General features: G+C 49.8%; 2 protein-coding genes across 2 annotated transcripts in view; one reads left to right on the forward strand and one right to left on the reverse strand.

The window, feature by feature from the left end:
* MZT2B (mitotic spindle organizing protein 2B) overlaps positions 1–3,698 on the reverse strand; it is a 5,890-nt gene extending 2,192 nt beyond the window's left edge. The window contains exons 1-3 of the mRNA XM_042782902.1: positions 3,535–3,698; positions 3,215–3,363; positions 2,462–2,626 (exon numbers count right to left, since the gene is read on the reverse strand). Coding sequence (XP_042638836.1) covers positions 2,462–2,626; positions 3,215–3,363; positions 3,535–3,698 — 478 coding nt within the window. The remainder of the gene's footprint in view (positions 1–2,461; positions 2,627–3,214; positions 3,364–3,534) is intronic.
* Positions 3,699–4,296: 598 nt separating this feature from the next.
* SMPD4 (sphingomyelin phosphodiesterase 4) overlaps positions 4,297–18,603 on the forward strand; it is a 40,441-nt gene continuing 26,134 nt past the window's right edge. Inside the window, exons 1-5 of the mRNA XM_007955464.1 lie at positions 4,297–4,576; positions 6,860–6,959; positions 8,363–8,444; positions 12,634–12,720; positions 13,961–14,103. Coding sequence (XP_007953655.1) covers positions 4,297–4,576; positions 6,860–6,959; positions 8,363–8,444; positions 12,634–12,720; positions 13,961–14,103 — 692 coding nt within the window. The remainder of the gene's footprint in view (positions 4,577–6,859; positions 6,960–8,362; positions 8,445–12,633; positions 12,721–13,960; positions 14,104–18,603) is intronic.

An 18,603-nucleotide genomic window follows, 5' to 3' on the forward strand; every position in this document is an offset into this window, starting at 1 on the left:
CACCCACTGCCCTGGAGTCCATTCTGACCCACAGCGCCCCTAGAGGACAGAGTGGAACTGCCCCACAGGGTCTTCAAGGCTGTCAGTCTTCACAGAAGCCCTCTCAGGTCCCAGCTCCCCACATCATTCCTGCATTCATCCCTGGTGACCCCACCATCACACTGTTCTCCCCCTGGTTGCAGCACAATGTTTTGCTTTTATATGACCTTTCTCACCATAGTCTTGTAACTCCCACCAAAAGATGGGGTGGGGTATGCAAATAAGGTTCTTGTGGCCCACCAAGGGGACTGGACCACTTGCTGACAATGCAAATTAGGTGTATGGAACCCTAACAGGGGAATTGGTCAGTTTTGTCATCCGATTAGGCTTAAAGTGAGCCATCCTAGAGGTGAAAGGGGGGATCTCACTGCCACCAAGAAGAAATAGGAGCAGAGTGTGTCTTTTGGATCTGGGGTACCTGTGCCGAGAACCTCCTAGACCGAGGAGGCAGAGAGCTGCAACACCAGAGAAGGCATGAGATGGCCTTCGTGAGATAGCAAGAAATGTTAGCAGACAGATGGCAGCAACAGAACCGGGAGACCAGCGCAAGACAGCATGGTGGGCTTCCTGGCCCACGGGGCAAGGCAGTTACAGTGGGAAAGCTAACCCCTGGAGTGAGAGAGCTGAGCGCCTTTGGGCAGGAGGCTTCCTGGCAGACTGAGGTGCCTCCAGACACCTGTCAACAGAGCAAGGTTCACTGACCCACAGAGCGAGAGAGCTGAGCACCTTTGGGCAGCAGGCTTCCTAGTAGACTGGGTGTCCCTGGCCACTTACTGGTGGAGTAAAGAGCTTTGTAACACTTGCCTGAGCAGGGTGGAGGCTGGGCTGGCCCAAGAGGCCTGAGGAGCCAAGGGCCAGGTAGAGGTCTCTCCATGGGCATGGCTGAGAAGAGGCTGTCCAGACCAAAGAGCCATGTTCCTGATCCTGAATTGTAACCTGTCACTTTGCCCATCACCTCTAACTCAATACAGTCTGTGAGTTCTGTGTGGCCACCACAATGAATTATCAAACCCAGCAAAGAAATAGGAAGTGCCACGGAAGGGACAGTTGGTGCCAGGATTGGCAAAAAGGTTGGAGAGAGGACATATGTCTGATCTGCCCTCCGCAGGAATCAGCCTTGGGCTGTAGATCTTGATTCTTTGGCCCTTTGTGACATTGGAGAAGGTTAGAGGCCCTTGCCATGCTGTTTTACTCTGATCTTCACACACATAACTCCCCACAGGAGGGTCCGCCTGGCCTGTCTCCACACAATCAGATGCCCTGTAGCGTCTCTCCCGATGGGTAGCCTCAAATAAACCAGTGACCGCCCCCTTCAGCTCACCCCTGCTTCCTAGACTTACTGGTGGCCCCTCACCAATCTCCCTGGTCCCTCCTCTGTTCACACCCCCAGTCGTCCTTGAGTCTGGCTGACTCAACCCCCCAACACATCTCTTGATGCTTCACCATCCTCCCAGGCTCCCCTGGAGGCCGGGAGAGTCCCAGAGGGCTGCAGGGTGACACCTGCCACTCCAGCTGGCACTGAAAGCCCTGCTGACCATCCCTCCCCCAGCTAAAGCCTCGAGCTCCAGTAGAGCCCACCTGGAGGGGCCACACTGCCAGCCCAGCTCTTGGTCTGTTCCATCTCCTCACTGTGTCCCTGGCTCTGAGAGTCATGCCCGGCACCCAGGTTCTCGGAGAGCGAGGAACAGTGATCACACCCTCACCTCTGAGGAGCCGGACGACGCCCTGAACTGAGGTAACTTCTGCTTCCTCATCATGGCTTTTCAGTTTGCCCCCTCTCACCCCCAGTATTGCTCTTCTCTGCTGCTCCGTGACGAGACGTGTCTCGTGGGAGACAGCCCTGCCCCGAGCTCCCAGGGGCACCTCCAACAGTGCAAGGGGAGGGGCGTGATGAAGTACAACTCCAGCCTCCTGGCCCGCAGCCGGACCTCAGGCTCTCACCCCCCTCGCTCTAGGCCCCCAGACTCACACACTGCAAGGCCTGGGTGTCAGCCTGGCTCAGACACCCGCCACGAGAGGGAGCTCGCAGGACCACTGCCAAGGAAGCTGGAGGGAGGGACCGACTCCACTGCGTACTCCCTGAGGCTCCTGCAGGCCCAGTAGCCTGTCCGGGTGACAGCTTCTGAGAGGCCAAGTCCACCTCAGCACCCATGCTGCCCTTTGGCCCTTTCCTGGCCCTCTGCCTGGTGCCTCTCCACAGCAGGGTTAGCTCAGGCGTGTGGTGCGGGTCCCACCCCCTGACACCTGCTGGAACATGTGCCCTGCAAGTCCCGCAGGTCGCCTCTAAGTGACCTGGAGGTCCCGCCCTTGTATCCACACCACCGTCCTTGCTGTGCAAGGCTGCTCTAGCCAGCGGGCCACAGGTGTCACCAAAGAAACGAGAGAGAACACCAACCCCCAGAGATAAGCCAATAAACGCAACCTGCAAAAGAGGAAAACGGGCAGCAAGAGTAGCGAAGGGAACCGGGGGGCCCCGGAGAGAGAGGCGAGAGCGAGGCAGCCGGGCCGTGCAGCAGAGCCGGAGAGCCCGTGGGGAAGGAGGGCCTTGCCGGGGGGCTACCGTTCCTGGCACAGAGAAGGGAGGCCTCTGGAGGTCGGAGAGAGACACAAAGACAGCACACACAGCGGTCAGTGGAGAGGCTGGAAAGCACCCGCTCAGGACAGGCTGCGGGCACCCAGGGCCCTGCACTTCGCCACCCAAACACCAGCCCCTTCTTCCCAGGGCGGCTGCGCGATGCCCGCGGCCTCTGGGCGGGGAGCCAGTCCTGGACCCTGCCATTTGCCTGGGCGGGTTGGCTGCATCTCAATGGCCATCGGCACCTACTCACCCCACAGTGACCCCTCCAACCCGGAGCCCTAGGACCACCGTGGCCCCCACCCCCCTACAGTCTAGACCCCCGCAGACAGGGACCAAAACCATCCTGTTCGCCGTTTATACTGAATGAAGGTAAGGGTGGGAAGAGGGCTGGGGCTGCAAAGGGTCTAGACGGGCGTTGGCCGCTCGGACTGCCCCGGGGCAGCATGTCCGAGAACCCTAGCAGCGATCGCTGAGCGAGCCTGGAATGCGCCCTGCAGCTCGCGGGGGAAAAAACCGACAGAAAGGCCCGGCCATTCCGGGCCAAGCCCGTGCGCGCGCCCAGCCCTCTCTCCCTCTGTCCGCGGCCCCAGCTCTGACCTCGGGTCTCAGACACGCTGGCCGCGGGGAGAGGCAGGGCCGCAGGGTCGGCGGCCTCGCTCGCCAGCCTCTGTCCGGCACACATGGACTTGAGCATCTGGAAGACGGCGAGCGGGGCCACGTTCAGCTTCAGGAGGTCGACCAGGATCCTGGCGGGAACAAAAGCGGGCGCAGTGAGTCCCCTCGCGAGGGACCTCCCTGCTCGGCGCAGCCGTGGGACCCCATTCCTACAATGGGAGCCCGCTAAGAGCGGGGGATCTTCCAGGCCAGAGGTACCCGGAGCCGCCGAGCGCGAAGCACCCCCGCGTCCGCTCGCTCACTTGAACACATCGGGGTCGATGGCGCCGCCCGCCGCTTGCGCCAGCTCATACAGCTCCATCTCCTCTGCACTCAGCACCTTTTTCCGCCTTAGCGCTAGCTTCTGCAGGGCCGCCTCGAGCCCCGCAGACGCCCCCGGCCCGGGCCCGGCGCTCGGCGCCGCCATCAGCGCGGCCGGGAAAGCGGGCGCACTGGCAGCGCGCGCCACGGCCCCGCCGCCCGCGCCACAGCGCCTCCTTCTGGACGCAGCCGCCCTTTCCTGCGGGGTCGCCGCCGAATCTGCAGGGGTAGGGGCGTGGGCCATGTCCGCGCCTTCCTTCGACCCCTCGGCATTTATTGAGCGCCTGTTGTTCGGCAAGGGGGTCTCAAGATAGACCGCCTAGACCCGCTCCTGGGCTATTGCGGGATTCCCTGCTAGACTTCATTGGCCATGCTCTCTGCAGTGTCTGTCATACAGAAAGTGCTGAGTAAATGCTTTTTTAATATGTGATCCTTTACTCCGCTTGTAATTGTTTTACCACTAGGCGGCGACCACTAGGCGGCGGTCCTCGGCTCTGCTTACGCGCACACGCACTCCTGGCGGGGGAAAAACAACAGCTCGGGAAACAGGCTCAGATGCCCCCAATGCACACGCGCATTTCGAGGCGAACGCCCACAAATCCTGGCGGTCTTAGCTCTGCGCACGCGCATTTGGAATTAGGAGCCGGAAGAGGTAGGGGCGTGTTTCCCGCCTTGGCAGGAAGCGTGACGCCGCGCGCTATTTGATGACGACACTTCGGCGCTGGGTTTCTGAATGGCGCCTTGTTCCCGTGAAGCGAGTGTCGGTGAGAGCGCTACAGGTGAGTGGTGGGAGCCGCTCGCAAGACGTCCCTGCGCCGCAGCGGCTTGCCAGTGCTCCGGACGAAGCCCACCGGGCGTCGCCGACCCTCCAAGAGCCCCGGCACTCGGGCTGGGGACCTAGGCATCTCTCCGCGGGTCGGGGCGGCCGAGGCCCGGGGCTGCGCCTCCATGTCCTCTATTCGGGCGGGTCGCACACTGGTCCCGGTAGGTGCTCGGTTAACTTTCGTTGCATGAGTTGGAGGAGGGAGAGCTTCGAGTTAAAGTTGTGCCTTGTGGTTCCCTCTCAATGAGTGGATTGGTAGGAATATCGGGTGTGGATCTCGCCCGAATCTAATTGTGTGGCTCGACCGCTCCGAGTCACAGTTACCTGGCCGCAACCTGAGGGTCGGATGTGGTCTTTCCAAGACAGACGTGATGATACCAGTGCTTCGCTATGGCGGGAGGGGCTACCCGTCTCAGAAAAAAACTCACTGCAGGGTGTGGAGTGTAGCCCGTGAAGAAAGTGGGTGGCCAAGGGGCGGGAGGAAGCGAACACCCAGCCGCGGAGGGGGGTGATGGGTAGCAGCGTGGCGTGGCCGACAGGGTGTGGAGAGGACCCACAGTCTCCTGGAAGGACCTGGGGCCCTTGTTCCTTCAGCTTCACCTGGACAGGGAGGTACTTTAAGCTCGTCTTCAAACAGTCCGGGATCTTGTTCTACTTTGATCATTTCAGGAGCTCTGGTGGCAATAGTGGATAAAGCGTTTGGTTACTAACCAGAAGGTCGAGGGTCAAACCCACCAGCTGCTTTGCGGGAGGAAGAGGCACTGTAGTGTTTAGTTTTGTTTTGTTTTTTTAACTTTTATTGTGGCGAGAACATACACAAGACACTCACCAATGTAACACTTTCCCATTTACAGCTCAGGGACATTGATGACATTTTTCATGTTGTGCCACTGTTATTGCTGTTCTTTTCCAAATATTCCGCCACCGTTAGCATCAACTCAGTGACCTGCAAACAAAAGCTGCTTCTTTTCCCCTCCCTCTTACCCCTGGTAGCTGTTGATAATCTTTGGTTTCTTTTTCTATGTATGTGTGTATATGTGTGTATGTGTATATATACGCATACATATATATATATGTCTTTTTTCTTTCATTGTACCTAGACATTTTCCCTCCCCCTTCCATCCAAGGTAACCAACAAAGAAAGTTTCCTTTTATGAATAAACCTTTTCTAATTTTTTTTCTTTTTCCTTCCATGTATAAACTTTTCCTTGACTTTTTACAATAATGAACTAGTGCAGTATTTGTCCCATGACTGTCTTATTTCACTCAGCATAATGTTGTCTAAGTTCTTCCATGTTTTGCAGATTCTACTTCTTTAGGGTTGCATACTATTTCATTGTGTGTACGTACCACAGTTTGGTTATCCATTCCTCAGTTGATGGGCACTTAGGTTGTTTCCATCTCTTTGCTCTTGTAAGTAGTGCTGCGATGAACATGGGAGTGCATGTATCTGTTCCTGTTCTGCTGTTACTTCTTTAGGGTATGTAATTAGTAATGAGATTGCTGCATCAAATGATATTTCTAATTCCCGCTTTGTAAGGAACCACCATACTGCTTTCCAACGGTGGTTGTATCACCACCAGCAGTGTATGAGAGTCTTGATCTCTCCACATCCTCGCCAGCATTTGTTATTTTCTGTCTTGTTGACCTTTGAGGCAGTATGCTTCCATAAAGATTTGTAGTCTTGGAAACCCAATGGGGTTCACTATGAATTGCAATCAACTCAATGGCAGTGGATTTTGAATGGGTGTGGTTTGCTGATTTCAGAGTAGTAAGTTTTGTTTTTTTTTTTAAATACATGTTATCAGAAGAGACCATACCCTGGAGAAGGACATCATCCTTGGTAAAGTGGAGGGTCAGAGAAAAAGGGGAAGCCCCTCAACAAGATGGATGACAGTGGCTGCAGGGATGGGCTCAAGCATAATAAGGAGTGTGAGGCTGGCGGCAGACTGCACACCGTTTCGTTCTGTTGTGCATAGTGTCGCCATGAATAGGAGCCAACTCCATGGCACCTAACAACAACAGCAAACTGGTTTTATTTATTTATTTATTTATTGACCAATTCGGTTTAAGACTGAGGAGTTTTGTTTTCATTCTTTCTTAAAACAACTTGATAGCTCACCTGAGAACTGACAAGTGAAAAAGCCTGGTAGGTGTTCATATTTCTGACACCTCAGTGGCCCACACTGCCTCCTTGCACCCAGCCCCTCTGCCTCCACAGATGCTGCCAGCAGCTACCTCAGCACTGGGACTTAGGCACCATGGGCAGCATTGCACCAGTAAAGCCGGTGCTAGCCCATCAAGCCTACTTGGGCCAGCTTCCCCCCTGGACGGTCCAAGTCTGGGTGTTTTCGGTTTCATCCTGGGTGAGCGAGATTTTCTGATGGCCTGTCCAAAGGCTGGCTCTACAGAGCTTGCCCTTGCCTCCTTTCTGTTCATTCCAGTAAAGCCCGGGCAGTATAAAGCAAAAGCCAAACCCATGGCCGTGGAGTCCATTCCCGCTCACAGTGCCCCTGGAGGACCAGAGTGGAACCGCACCACATGGTTCCAACGCTGTACATCTTTACAGACGCTGACTGCGGTATTTTTCTCCCACAGAAGAGCTGGTAGGTTTGAACCCCTGACCTTTAAGTTAGTAACTGGTGAATTTGAACTCCTGACCTTTTGGTTAGCTGCTGACTGCTTAACCACTGGGCCACCAGGACTTCTCAGGTAACATAGAAAGTGTTTAACCCTGTCTGTGAGAGACTTGTGAGGAGCACTGTGTATTTGAATCTTGGTTCAGCCATTTATTAGCTTGGTGAGGGTAAGTGACTTAACCCCTTAGTCTCTGTCTTTGTTAAAAGGAGCCCTGGTGGTATCGTAGTTAAGAGCTCAGCTGCTAACCAAAAGGTCAGCAGTTGGAACCCACCAGCTGTTCCACAGAAGAAAGATGCAGCAGGAAGTTTCTGTAAAGATTGACAGCCTTGCACACCCTCTGGGGCAGTTCCATTCTGTCCTCTAGGGGCGCTGTGGGTCAGAATGGACTCCACAGCAGTGGGTGTGGTTTGGGCTTTGCTTCTGTGAAGACTGACAGCCTTGCACACCCTCTGGGGCAGTTCCATTCTGTCCTCTAGGGGCGCTGTGAGTCAGAATTGACTTGATGGCACTGGGTTTGCTATTTTTGATTTTTACTGATCTCATCAGGTGGCTGTGAGGATTTACTTTTCTTGCTGAGTGGCAAGCTTAGTTTAAAACAGCACTCATTTTTCAATCTCACAATTACATAGTCAGAAGCCCAGGTGGGCTTGGCTGGGCTCTCTGCTGAGGGTCTCACAAGGCTTTTCTCTGGAGATTCTGGAGGAGAACCCGCTTTCAGGATCACTCTGAATTCAGTGCCTTGTGGTTTTAGAACCACAGTCCTCATTTCCTGGCTGGCTGTCAGCCGGGGGCTGCTCTTTGCTCCGAGATCCTCCTGCATTCCTTCTCAGTTGGCCTTCTCCACCCTTGAAGTAGCTATGGTCCATCAAGTCCCTCAGCTCTGTTGCCAGCTGGAGAAAACGCTTTGCCCCTGCCTGGGTAGTTGCTGTAGCATCAGCTGAGCCGGAACTTGAGTTCCATCTGTGGATCCCCGTCACAGCGGTGCCGGCATAGTGTTCGGACAGGAATGTCTAGGGGCAGGGTGGGGGATTGTGTGTCATCTTGTGAGGATTACATGAGGGAACATGTGAAGGGCCCTTAGAATGAGGCGTGGCACACAGCGCTAAACAGGTATTCCTGTGTGTCACCAAGGAGGCATCGCCACAGTGGGTCTGAGCTGGCCGCTATGAACGTTGTGATAATGATATTCGTATAAACTATGGAGTGGGGCAGTGCGGTGTGTGTTTGGCTCCACGTTCTCCTGGATGTCACGAGAGTACGTAACGTTGAGAGGCTGATGTCAAGATTTCTCCTTTGTCTTTCTGCAGTGGTTTCCTAAGGCGACCGTCAGACTCCCCACGGAAGCCCTCCATGGCGTTCCTGCACTTTCAGCCACCCAGTTTCCTGCTGGTAAATATCAACACGGATGCGAGTGTCAGTGTTGTGACATTTCTGTTATTGGAAGAACCCGAATGTTCTTGTCACAGATTTTTTTATTTAATTTTTTTTTTGTGATGTGGGTGAAAGTTGGCAGAGCAAGTTCATTTTCCACCCAGCAGTTCATACACATTTTGTTTCATGACATTGACTGCAGTGCACCAGCTCTCTTTCCACTTCCTTCCTGTGGTTAGCTCTTCCCTGTGTCCTTCCCTCCCATGCACTCCCACCCCCCGAGCTGTCTCCCTGTGCAAACACTGCCCTTCTGTTTTCCTATGATTGATCGCTCCAAGGAGTGTATCTACCTGGTATAAATGTTCACCCTGTCTGCTTGTCTGCTGTTTGGCTGGAAGCCACAGGAGAGAGTTCAGTTCCAGACCTAATGGGTAACTAGGAGCCATAGTCTTGGGGGTTTCACTAGGCTCTATCAGACCAGCAAACCTGGTCTTTTTTACCTTGTAATTTTGAATTTTGTTCCACATTGTTTTCCCACTCTATCTGGGATCTTCTGCACTGATATCCCTCTGAGTGGTCTCATGGTCATGTAGGCTGAGGATCTCATGGTCTACTAGTTCCTTGGACTAATTGTTTCCATGCGTCTTTGGTTTTCTTCATTCCTCTTTGCTCTGAATGAGGAGAGACCTATTGTTGCATCTGGATGTCTGCTTGCAAGCTTTTAAGACCCTAGTCACTTGCTCACCAAAGTTGAATGTAGAACAATGTTTTTGTGTAGTGTGTTATGCCAATTGAGCTTGATGTCCTCTGTGACCCTGCAATGCAGGAGGCCAAGAAGCCACCACAACTTTGCCCCTTGTCCTCTCTACTGTGCACCTGGATGTTGTTACAGTGCATACAAATACATGGTCTCACCACAGACTTGAACTCTCCATTGGCTCTTTGATTAGGGGCCTGGGGTGGAAGTGTCTCAGTGGGAAACACTAGATTGATAATCCACTAGAAATGAAAGGGAGACATTTATTGAACGAAAAAATCATTTTGAAATGGGGAGACATTTACCGACACCCCACCCGGTGTTACAGTGCTCCAAATTGCAGGGAGAACAGTATGAGTTTAAAGGAATCTGTATTTACAGGCAAGGAGCTCTGGTGGTGTAGTGGTTAAGGCGTTTGGCTGCTAACCAGAAAGTCAGTGGTTCAAACCCACCAGCTGCTCTGCAGAAGAAAGATGGGGTAGTCTGTTTCCATAGAGATTGACAGCTTTGGAAACCCATTAGGGGTTGCTGTGAGTTCGAATCAATTCCATTGCAGTGAGTTTGAGTTTGTGCTCACAGGCAGGTAGAGGTAGGGGAGGAAGCAGGACAAAAGTTATAACTAAAGATTATCAGCAGGTGTATCTGTTACATCCTGAGGGTTGTTTTACAAAGCATTCAGTCAGGGGTTAATTTTTCTGTCAGGTCTGAAGCCTGATTCTTTATCTCAGTTATAGATTTATAAAGAACTAATGGGCACAGTGGGAAACCCTAGTGAGTGAAAACATGTGGGACTCAGAATTGATAGGTACTTGTCTCAGCTCCAAAGTAACTTACAAGGTCTGACTTCCTTTAACATGACCTGTTATATTTCTTAACCTCCAGCTTCACCTTCTTAGCAGTGAGTTAACCTCTCTGGCTAGGTTAGAAAGCCTACCTTCCGCCTTCTCTGTTCTTTGAACAGTGTAACTGTGACCAAAAGATGAAAGAGTTTCTCCAGAAAAGTAGAAGTTCACAGCTGAGTGGATTTGGGTCTGAAGTCCCCCTGTTCAGTACGTCAGCACCTCAGCTTTGAAAGTTCCACGTCCACAGAAGTAACGCCAGATTCCGAGTCTCCCGTTGGCATGCTTCCTTGACTTTCCTCAAGCACTGAGCGCGGGCATTCTTCTCCAGAAGACAAGGTGACTGAAACAACTGTTCTTTGTGCTCCCTGCACGTGGGGAAGAATAAGTGAGAAGGACGTACATCAGAATTCTCGGGCCCCTGCCAAGTTATTTAAATGTGAAGTGGTTTGATGATGCGGAATACCGTCGCTCCATTTTTGACAACTCTCAGTTTTCCTAGATTCATATGCCGTACATTCCATGTTCTGATTATTAGTGGTTGTTTGTAGCTGTTTCTTCCCACTTTGAGTCATGCCACCTCAGCAAATGGAGGTCCTGAAAGCTGTACTCCATCCTCATCATTAAGGTCGGCTCTACTCTGAGGAGGCAGCTCTTCCCCAGTCGTATTTTGAGTGCCTTCTGACCCAAGGGGCTCATCTTCCAGCACTATATCGGACAGTGTTTCAGTAATATGTCAGACAGTGTTTCATTGCTGTTCATAAGGTTTTCACCTGCCAATTCTTTGGGGAGTAGACGGCCCCTTCCTTCTTCTGAGTCTGTCTTCAGCTGGAAGTTCCGCTGAAATCTGTGCACTGTGAGTGATCTGCTGGTGTTTGAAATACCAGTGGCACAGCCTCCAGCCTCAGAGCAACATGTGAGCCACCGCAGGACGACACACTGACAGATGAGTGGTGCGTTGTCAATGACGGAGCCCTCGGGTGGCACAGTTAGTGAGTTTGGCTCCCAACCGAAAGGTTCAACGTTCAGACCCACCCCCCCACCTCAGAAGAAAGGCCAGTGATCTGTGTTTAAGAAATCAGTCCCTGAAAACCCTGTGCAGCACAGTTCTACTCTGACCCACACGGGGTTGCTGTGAGTCGGAAACCAACCGGACGACAGCTGTTTGGTTGGTGATCGGTGGAAAACAACCCCTGCTGTGCTGGGGGCCCTGGGACTTCTCTTAGTGAATTATACATGACGCTGAGAAGTTGGCGTGAGGCAGGATTGCTGGTGGAGGGGGACCGTATTTTCCTGTTCTGTCACTAACTTCAGCTCCCTGAAGATGCTTTCTGTAAATGTGTGTTTTGAAGGCCCTCCTTCCTTGGTGCCTGGGCCTTTAGTGATCCTGGTTAAAGCCCTGGCATTTCTTCCTGGTTTTGGACCATCTGCCGAGAGGCTTTTAGTGCAGTCACGACACCACCTGCTCCCCTCATCCGTCGACTCTGTTGAGTTGCTCAGTGCTTGTCCCAGATGTTTCTGGCTGCTACATTGCTTTGGTGGATAGTTTCAACCCTTGGTTGGAATGTCTGGTTTTAGCCTGCTCTTTGTTTTTTCAAATGGTGCTTTGGGTGCAAATACACAAGGCAGATTCGTTTTACACACAACTGTTTGTGCACATTTGATTTCACGGCCCCGATTATCACCCCAAACCATAAAAAGCTCTCCTCTCCTCCAGTCCCTGTGATTACCTGTGCCCTTCTTATCTGTGCATTCCTGTTTGTCCAGCTTCCCCTCTGTGTGAATGCTGCCCCTCTGATGTCTATGGCTGATTAATCTAAGGGGTGCATCTCCCTAGGGTAGGTGGTGCATCTTCCTAGGGTACGTGTTCTACTGCTGGGCTGAGAGCCAGTCCACGGGAGTGAGTCCAGTTCCAGGCCTGAAGGATAACCTGGGGCCGTAGTCTTGGGGGTTCCACCAGACTCTGTCCAATCAGTAATTCTGGTTATTTTTGTGTTTCTGAATTTTGTTCCACATTTTTCCTCCCACTCTATCCAGGATCTCCAATTCTGATCCCTTTCCGAGGGCTTGTGGCTTTAGCCTGCTCTTTCAGGTAGTGAGCTCAGCAGGCATGCCATGTGTTGTATAAACAATACTCAGTTTGGAGAGTTGGTGATGCCCTCACTTGGTGGGGTCTTCTCACTGACCCTGCAGTCGGGTGACTTTGTGGGCAGTCTGCCATGTGGGAAGTTGCTGCTTCCTGTTTACAAACCATTATCCGGGGCCTATGGGGCTCCCTGCACTGTAGGGGCTCTGACGTAGCCTCAGAGCTGAGCCTCTGCTTGCAGATCAGGCAGGAGGCAGTTCTGACCCGGTGGCATGCTGTGCTCTGAGGTCACCGTGCTGCCTCAGCTGGGCGCTGGGAAGCAGGCCAGAGGCCGTGGCCTTGCTACTGGTGGCCTCCTCTGTCCAGTTGGGCTGCACGAGCTGCCGCGTGGAACCGGGGTGGCAGGCGGGTGGCATGGGTCTTGCTCCCGCCCTTTGCTTAGGTTTCCATTTGACTCGAGCCAGAATAGCAGCAAAAGCCGGGAAGAGAACAAGCTCACGATTTTCTCGTTTGTCTGTCGTCTAGGCGAGCCTTAAAGCCGACGCCGTGAATAAGCCCTTTGCCCAGCGCTGCCAGGACTTGGTTAAAGTCATTGAGGATTTCCCAGCAAAGGTACGGTTCTGTGTGCATGTCTTTCAGGGCATGTTCTACACGCCCACTAAAAGCTTTTATTATCGTCCACGATTCCCAGCTCTGAGCACGGTCTGCCGCAGAGCCTGTCCTGGCGTGGTGACTATCACGTTCATGGGCATGTTTAAACACATAGGTCGGGCGTTCTCTGATGCCCCAGAGGGGACACTTGGCAGTATCTGGAGATATTTTTGGTTGTCACAGTTTTGGAGAAGGGTGATACTGGCATCTAGTGGTTAGAGGCCAGGGATGCTGTTCCCTGAATGTTCTCCTACAGTGAACATTCGTTTCCAACAAAGAATTAAAAACAAAAAGAAACCCCAAACCCACAACAGCATCCCTAGAGGAGTGGAACTGCCCTGGAGGGTTTTCAAGTCATGGAAGCAAAGCCCAAACCACACCCACTGCTGTGGAGTCGATTCCAACCCACAGCGCCCCTAGAGGACAGAGAGGAACTGCACCAAAGGGTCTCCAAGGCATTCAGTCTTCACAGAAGCAAGGCCCAAACCACACCCACTGCTGTGGAGTCGATTCCAACCCACAGCGCCCCTAGAGGACAGAGAGGAACTGCACCAAAGGGTCTCCAAGGCATTCAGTCTGTATGGAAGCCTACTGCCTCATCTTTCTTCGAAGGAGAACTGCCAACCTTTTGGTTCGCTGCCGAGCACGTTAACTGCTGTGTCACCAGAGTGGCTTAACAAAGAATTATCCAGCCTAAGATGTCATTTGTGCTGAGGATGAGAATCTCTAGTGTAGATATTTAAACATGAATTGAAATCACATTAGAATCATCACATAGCATTGCTAAGCCCAGGAGCTGACCTGGGCAGGGAGTTAATATTAAGTGACAAGAAGTCAGTAACATCTTAGGAGCTCGCACTGAGAAAGAACATTGCCGCACTTTAACAGAGGTCCCCTCTGATCAGATCTTTCCGACATTTCAATGTGCTTTTTGCGGGAGGCTGGGGTACCAAGTTGGTTCCAGTGCTGCCCCACGTGTCGTGGAACTGCAGAGAGAGTCCAGTGCTGCCCCCTGTGGTGGTGCCACTGCACCAGGGGCTCCCATGGGTGCAGGCCTCGGTCGGTGGGTGTCTGAAGGGGATGTGACATCCCCTGAATGAAGGCAGGGCCACCAGGGACTGGAGCTGGGTGGGTGGCGCTATGCGGCACCCCTGGCGCTGGCCCCCACTGGCCTGCCCAGCCTCACCAACACCCCTTGCAGGAGCTGCGCCCCGTTTTCCCGTGGCTGCTGGAGAGTATCTTTGGGAGTCTGGACGGTGTCCTCCCGGGCTGGGACCTCCGCTGCCTGCAGGGGCGCGTGAACCCCGTAGAATACAGCATCGCCATGGAGTTTCTAGACCCTGGGTAGGTAGGTGTGTCACCTGGGAGGCTTTGGGGTATTTCCTTGTGGTGTCCCCACTTTGTAAACAACAACATGGTTAGCAGTTCACCTGCCTTTTTTGTTTTGTTTTGTGTTTACTTTTCTTGTGGTGAAAACATGAGAAACACATTTGACAACATGACCCTTCCTCATTCACAGCTCAGGGACATTGATGACATTTTTCATGTTGTGCCACCATTATTGCTATCGTTTTCTAAAATACTCTACCACCATTAGCGTAAAGTCAGTGCCCCCCAAACAAAAGTGTCCCCTTTTCTCCTCCCTCCTATCCCTGGTAACCACTGGTAATCTTTGGTTTTCATATATATGCCACTTCTCGGAAGGAAGATGGGGCAATCTACTTCCATAGTGATACTGCCTCGGAAACCCAAGGAGGGGTCGCTATGAGTCGGGTCCGACTCTACGGCATATAACAACAACAACAACAACATATATATACATATATACATATATTTGTACGTATGTATGTGTATTTTTATGTACATATGTATGTATATTTATATGCACATGTGTACGTGTGTGTGTGTGTGTGTGTATGCATGTATATATATATATATATACACGTAAAACCAAATTCACTGCCGTTGAGTTGGATCTGACTCATAGCGACCCCTCCTTGGGTTTCCAAGGTGGTATGTCTATGGAAATAGATTGCCCAGTCTTCCTTCCGAGGAGTGCCTGGTGGGTTTATATATTACCACCCCTCCAACAACCTATCTAGGAATTCAGCTCCCCCTCAATCCCTGGTAACCAACAAAGTTAGTTCCCTTCCATGTATATTGAAATACAATTTACATACAGTGCAATACGCAAAATTAAAGTGACATGGGTCGATGCTTTTTTTTTTTTTCAATATTCCCTCCTCTCCCCTCCCACCCCTGGCAACCAAAAAAGAAAGTTTCCTTCCATATGTAAACTTCTCTGTGACCCTCCACAACAACGAACTGATACTATATTTGTCCTTCTGTGATTGACTTACTTCACTCAGCATAACGTCCTCCAAGCTCATATTATGCGGTGTTTCGCAGACTCTACATTATTCTTCAGTAATGCATAGCATTCCATTGTGTTTATGTACCATAGTTTGGTCATCCACTCTTCCACATAAATATTAGTCCCTTGCCAGATATGTAATTATCAACAAATATGAACTTATTAACTGTTATTATAATATATTTTTTTGTACCAACACATGTATTAACAATGGTCTTCTCTGGGGAAGGGAGAGGATTTTTTTGTGTGTCTCTCTGCACATATGAGAGAGAAAAAGGCAGTGGTGTTTCGGTACATGTTTACCAACCAGCTCTCCTTACTTGTGGTGTTTGCTTATTCCCTTGGTGTAAATACTCCCATCAGTGCTGATTTCAAGATACAAACAAGATGTCACTGAACACAGTTGGGAAGAGATGCATGTATCAACTTGCAGGTGCTAGTTTCAGTATCCCACTAGAGAAAGGGGATTTTTACATGTACTTTGCATACTTTTGTATTATTTCATATTATACATACATTGCTTTTATAATAAATGCTATACCCATACACGTTCATGCATATATGTGCCTATATGCATGTGTGTGTGTATGTATGTATGTATAAACTTATGTACATCTGTATGAGGATGAGTCCTAACTGTAGTTTTCCTAATTTATGTATAAATCTAAGTGAAGCACCCACCTGAGCACGTAACACATTGAAGGGTCTCATGAATCTGATTGCCATGGGGTTCCATATAAAACCACCAGGCTGAAGGGATGGGGTGTTCACTTTACTACCAATTATGAGCGACCTCACTAGCCCATATCTGGTCTATAAGATACCTGGCTTCAGTGTTGAGATAGAAGCTAAATGGAAAATTTGAAAATGCTTTGAGGGTTAGAGGATAAAAAGAAATCCAACTTCAGGCAAAGAATACTGCTACTATTTATTTTGCTGAATATTTATGCTGGTCCTCTTTTGATGTGAAGGTTTATCATTTTACTTTGAGATTACTCTGTGATTTATAGTTTTCTTCCCAAGTTTAGAATAGTCCATTCTATCTTGACTCTTGACTTCCCTACCATATAGAAGTTCTGTAACGACACAGTTTTTTCCCTCTTTTTGGTCTGTAGTTGTCCTCATTTGTCAGTTGATGGCCCTGGTTCCCTGTTTACAATCTTGTAGGCTTATTTACTTTGGATACTTCCATAGTTGGGTTGGTTTCTTGGTTATATAATCATGTGTGTTAATGGTCAGTTGTTGTTGGCTATTGTTGCTGCTCTGTCCAAAGGGCTCCCTTTAGCATCTCTTGTAAGGTTGGTCTGGTTTTAACAAATTTCCTTAATTTCTGCTTATCTAGAAATGTCCTAATGTCACGATCATCTCTGAGGGACAGTTGTGCTGGGTACATAATTCATGGTTGGAGATTTTTCTCTTTCAGGGTTTTATATATACCATGCCATTGTCTTCTCGCCTGCATGGTTTCTGTTGAGAAATCCGAGCTTAGTCTTATTGGTTGCCCCTTGTAGGTAACTTTTTGTTTTTCCCGTGCTGCTCTCATGATTCATTCTTTGTCTTTGGTTTTGGTAAGTTTGATGATGATATATCTGGGTGATTTTCTTTTGGGGTCTATCCTGTTTGGGGTTTGTTGGACTTCCTGAATGGATATATTCTCATCTTTCATCATCTCAGGAAAATTCTCTTCCAACAAATCTTTGACAGTTTTCCCTGTGGTTTTATTTGTCTCTTTCTGTTCTGGAATTCCGGTGACACGTAGGTTATTCCTTTTGATGGTATCCCACATGAACCTTAGGCTTTCTTCTTTTTTGTCTTGATCTTTTTTCTGATTGATCCCTTTCCAAAGAAGTGTTCAGGTATTTGCCTTCAGTCTCCCTAATTCTGTCTTCCGTTGATTCAGTTCTGCTTCATTGTCCATTCAGTGTCTTATTTATTTCTGAAAATTTAGTATTAATCTTCTGGATTTCTGTGTGTAGATTTTGTATCATTTCTAATTTTTCATTTATCTTGTCATTTTTTTCTTGTAATTGTCTTTTGAAATTGTTTGAGGGTTCTGTGATTTTCTTGATCTGTCTCTCAGTCTTTTGAAGATACCTAAATATAATTCTTTTGAATTCCTTATCAGGGAATTCCAATGCCCTGTCTTCCTCAGGGATGTGTTTTGGGTCTGTATCCTGGTCCCTTTTTTCTCCTGCTTTGTCTTGCTTCTTTGTGTGGACTGTGCTGCTCTGTTGTCTGTGATGCATTGTGACATTTTTGTGTTTATATTTAATCGGTGATTGTATGTTAGAGTGACTTGGCCATGATTTTCATTTTCTTTGTTGTCTATGCAAGCCAGAATAGCTCCTCACTAGTCGACAGCACTTATACACTCACCACCTGTCTCCTTTCCTGTTGTCAGACTCTTGTATGTCCCTGCCGACCTTGGCAAACAGAGTCCATTCTTAGGTCCCTGGAATCCGAATGAGAATGCTATCACTTTAAAATGCAAAATGGTTGCCACTTGTAAAGATTCAAAATGGCTGTGCCTTCGGTCGCTTTAAATACCCAAACTGGCCACCGCTTTTAAACATTCAAAATGGCTGTGGACTCAGTCATTTTAAATATCCAAAATGACTGGTGCTTGTAAACATTCAAACTGGCTGCGCCCTCCGGACAGCAGAAAGTCAACAGCTCAGGTTGTCTAGCTCCTTGCTGTTTCCCTTCCTAGTCATAGGCCACCAGCACAGTCGTCCCTGCAGCCCTTGGTAACCAGGGTTAATCTTTAGGTCAATTCTTAGGTCCCACCACCACTTGGAAATATTCAGGCTATTGGTCTCGTCAGAGTAGCTGATAGTCCGCAGCTCCGACTGGCTCTGTACTCACTGTTTTCGTTCAGGTTTTTCCACTGGTTGGTGCCTAATCCACTTCTGTGTAGTTCCTTTCAAAGCCCAGGGCTCCAGGATTATCTTCTGTATCTCTGTCAATTGTTTTTTATTTTCTTTGTTGAAGAGGGTCTGTGTTGCTTGTCTGCCTATTCCTCCATCTCACCTTCCATGTATAAAACTTTCCTTGACCTTTTTTATCTTATTTTATTTTTTAATTGTGCTTTGTGTGCAAATTTACAGAGCAGGATGTGTTTTACATTCAGCGTTTCATGTACATTTGCTTTCACTCCCCGATTGCCATCCCCAACTCTAACCCACTCTCCTCATCTCCCTTCCCCCTGTGCCCTTCTTAGTTATGCTCTCCTGTCTGTCCAGCTTTCCCTCTGTGTGAATGCTGCCCCTCTGGTACCCCATGGTGATTGCTCCAAGGCATGTACCTCTGTAGATTACATGGGTGCATCACCGTGGGTTGGATGTTCTGCATGTAAGTCTTTTTTTTTTTTTTTCCAATTAATTAATTAATTTTTTATTGTGATTTGGTGAAGATTTACATAGCAAATTCACTTTCCATACAGCAGTTCACATATACTTTGTCTCATGACA

Source organism: Orycteropus afer, unplaced genomic scaffold (genome assembly GCF_000298275.1).
Source record: "Orycteropus afer afer isolate SDZICR_OR568_19922 unplaced genomic scaffold, OryAfe1.0 scaffold00502, whole genome shotgun sequence".
NCBI classification, from domain to species: domain Eukaryota; kingdom Metazoa; phylum Chordata; class Mammalia; order Tubulidentata; family Orycteropodidae; genus Orycteropus; species Orycteropus afer.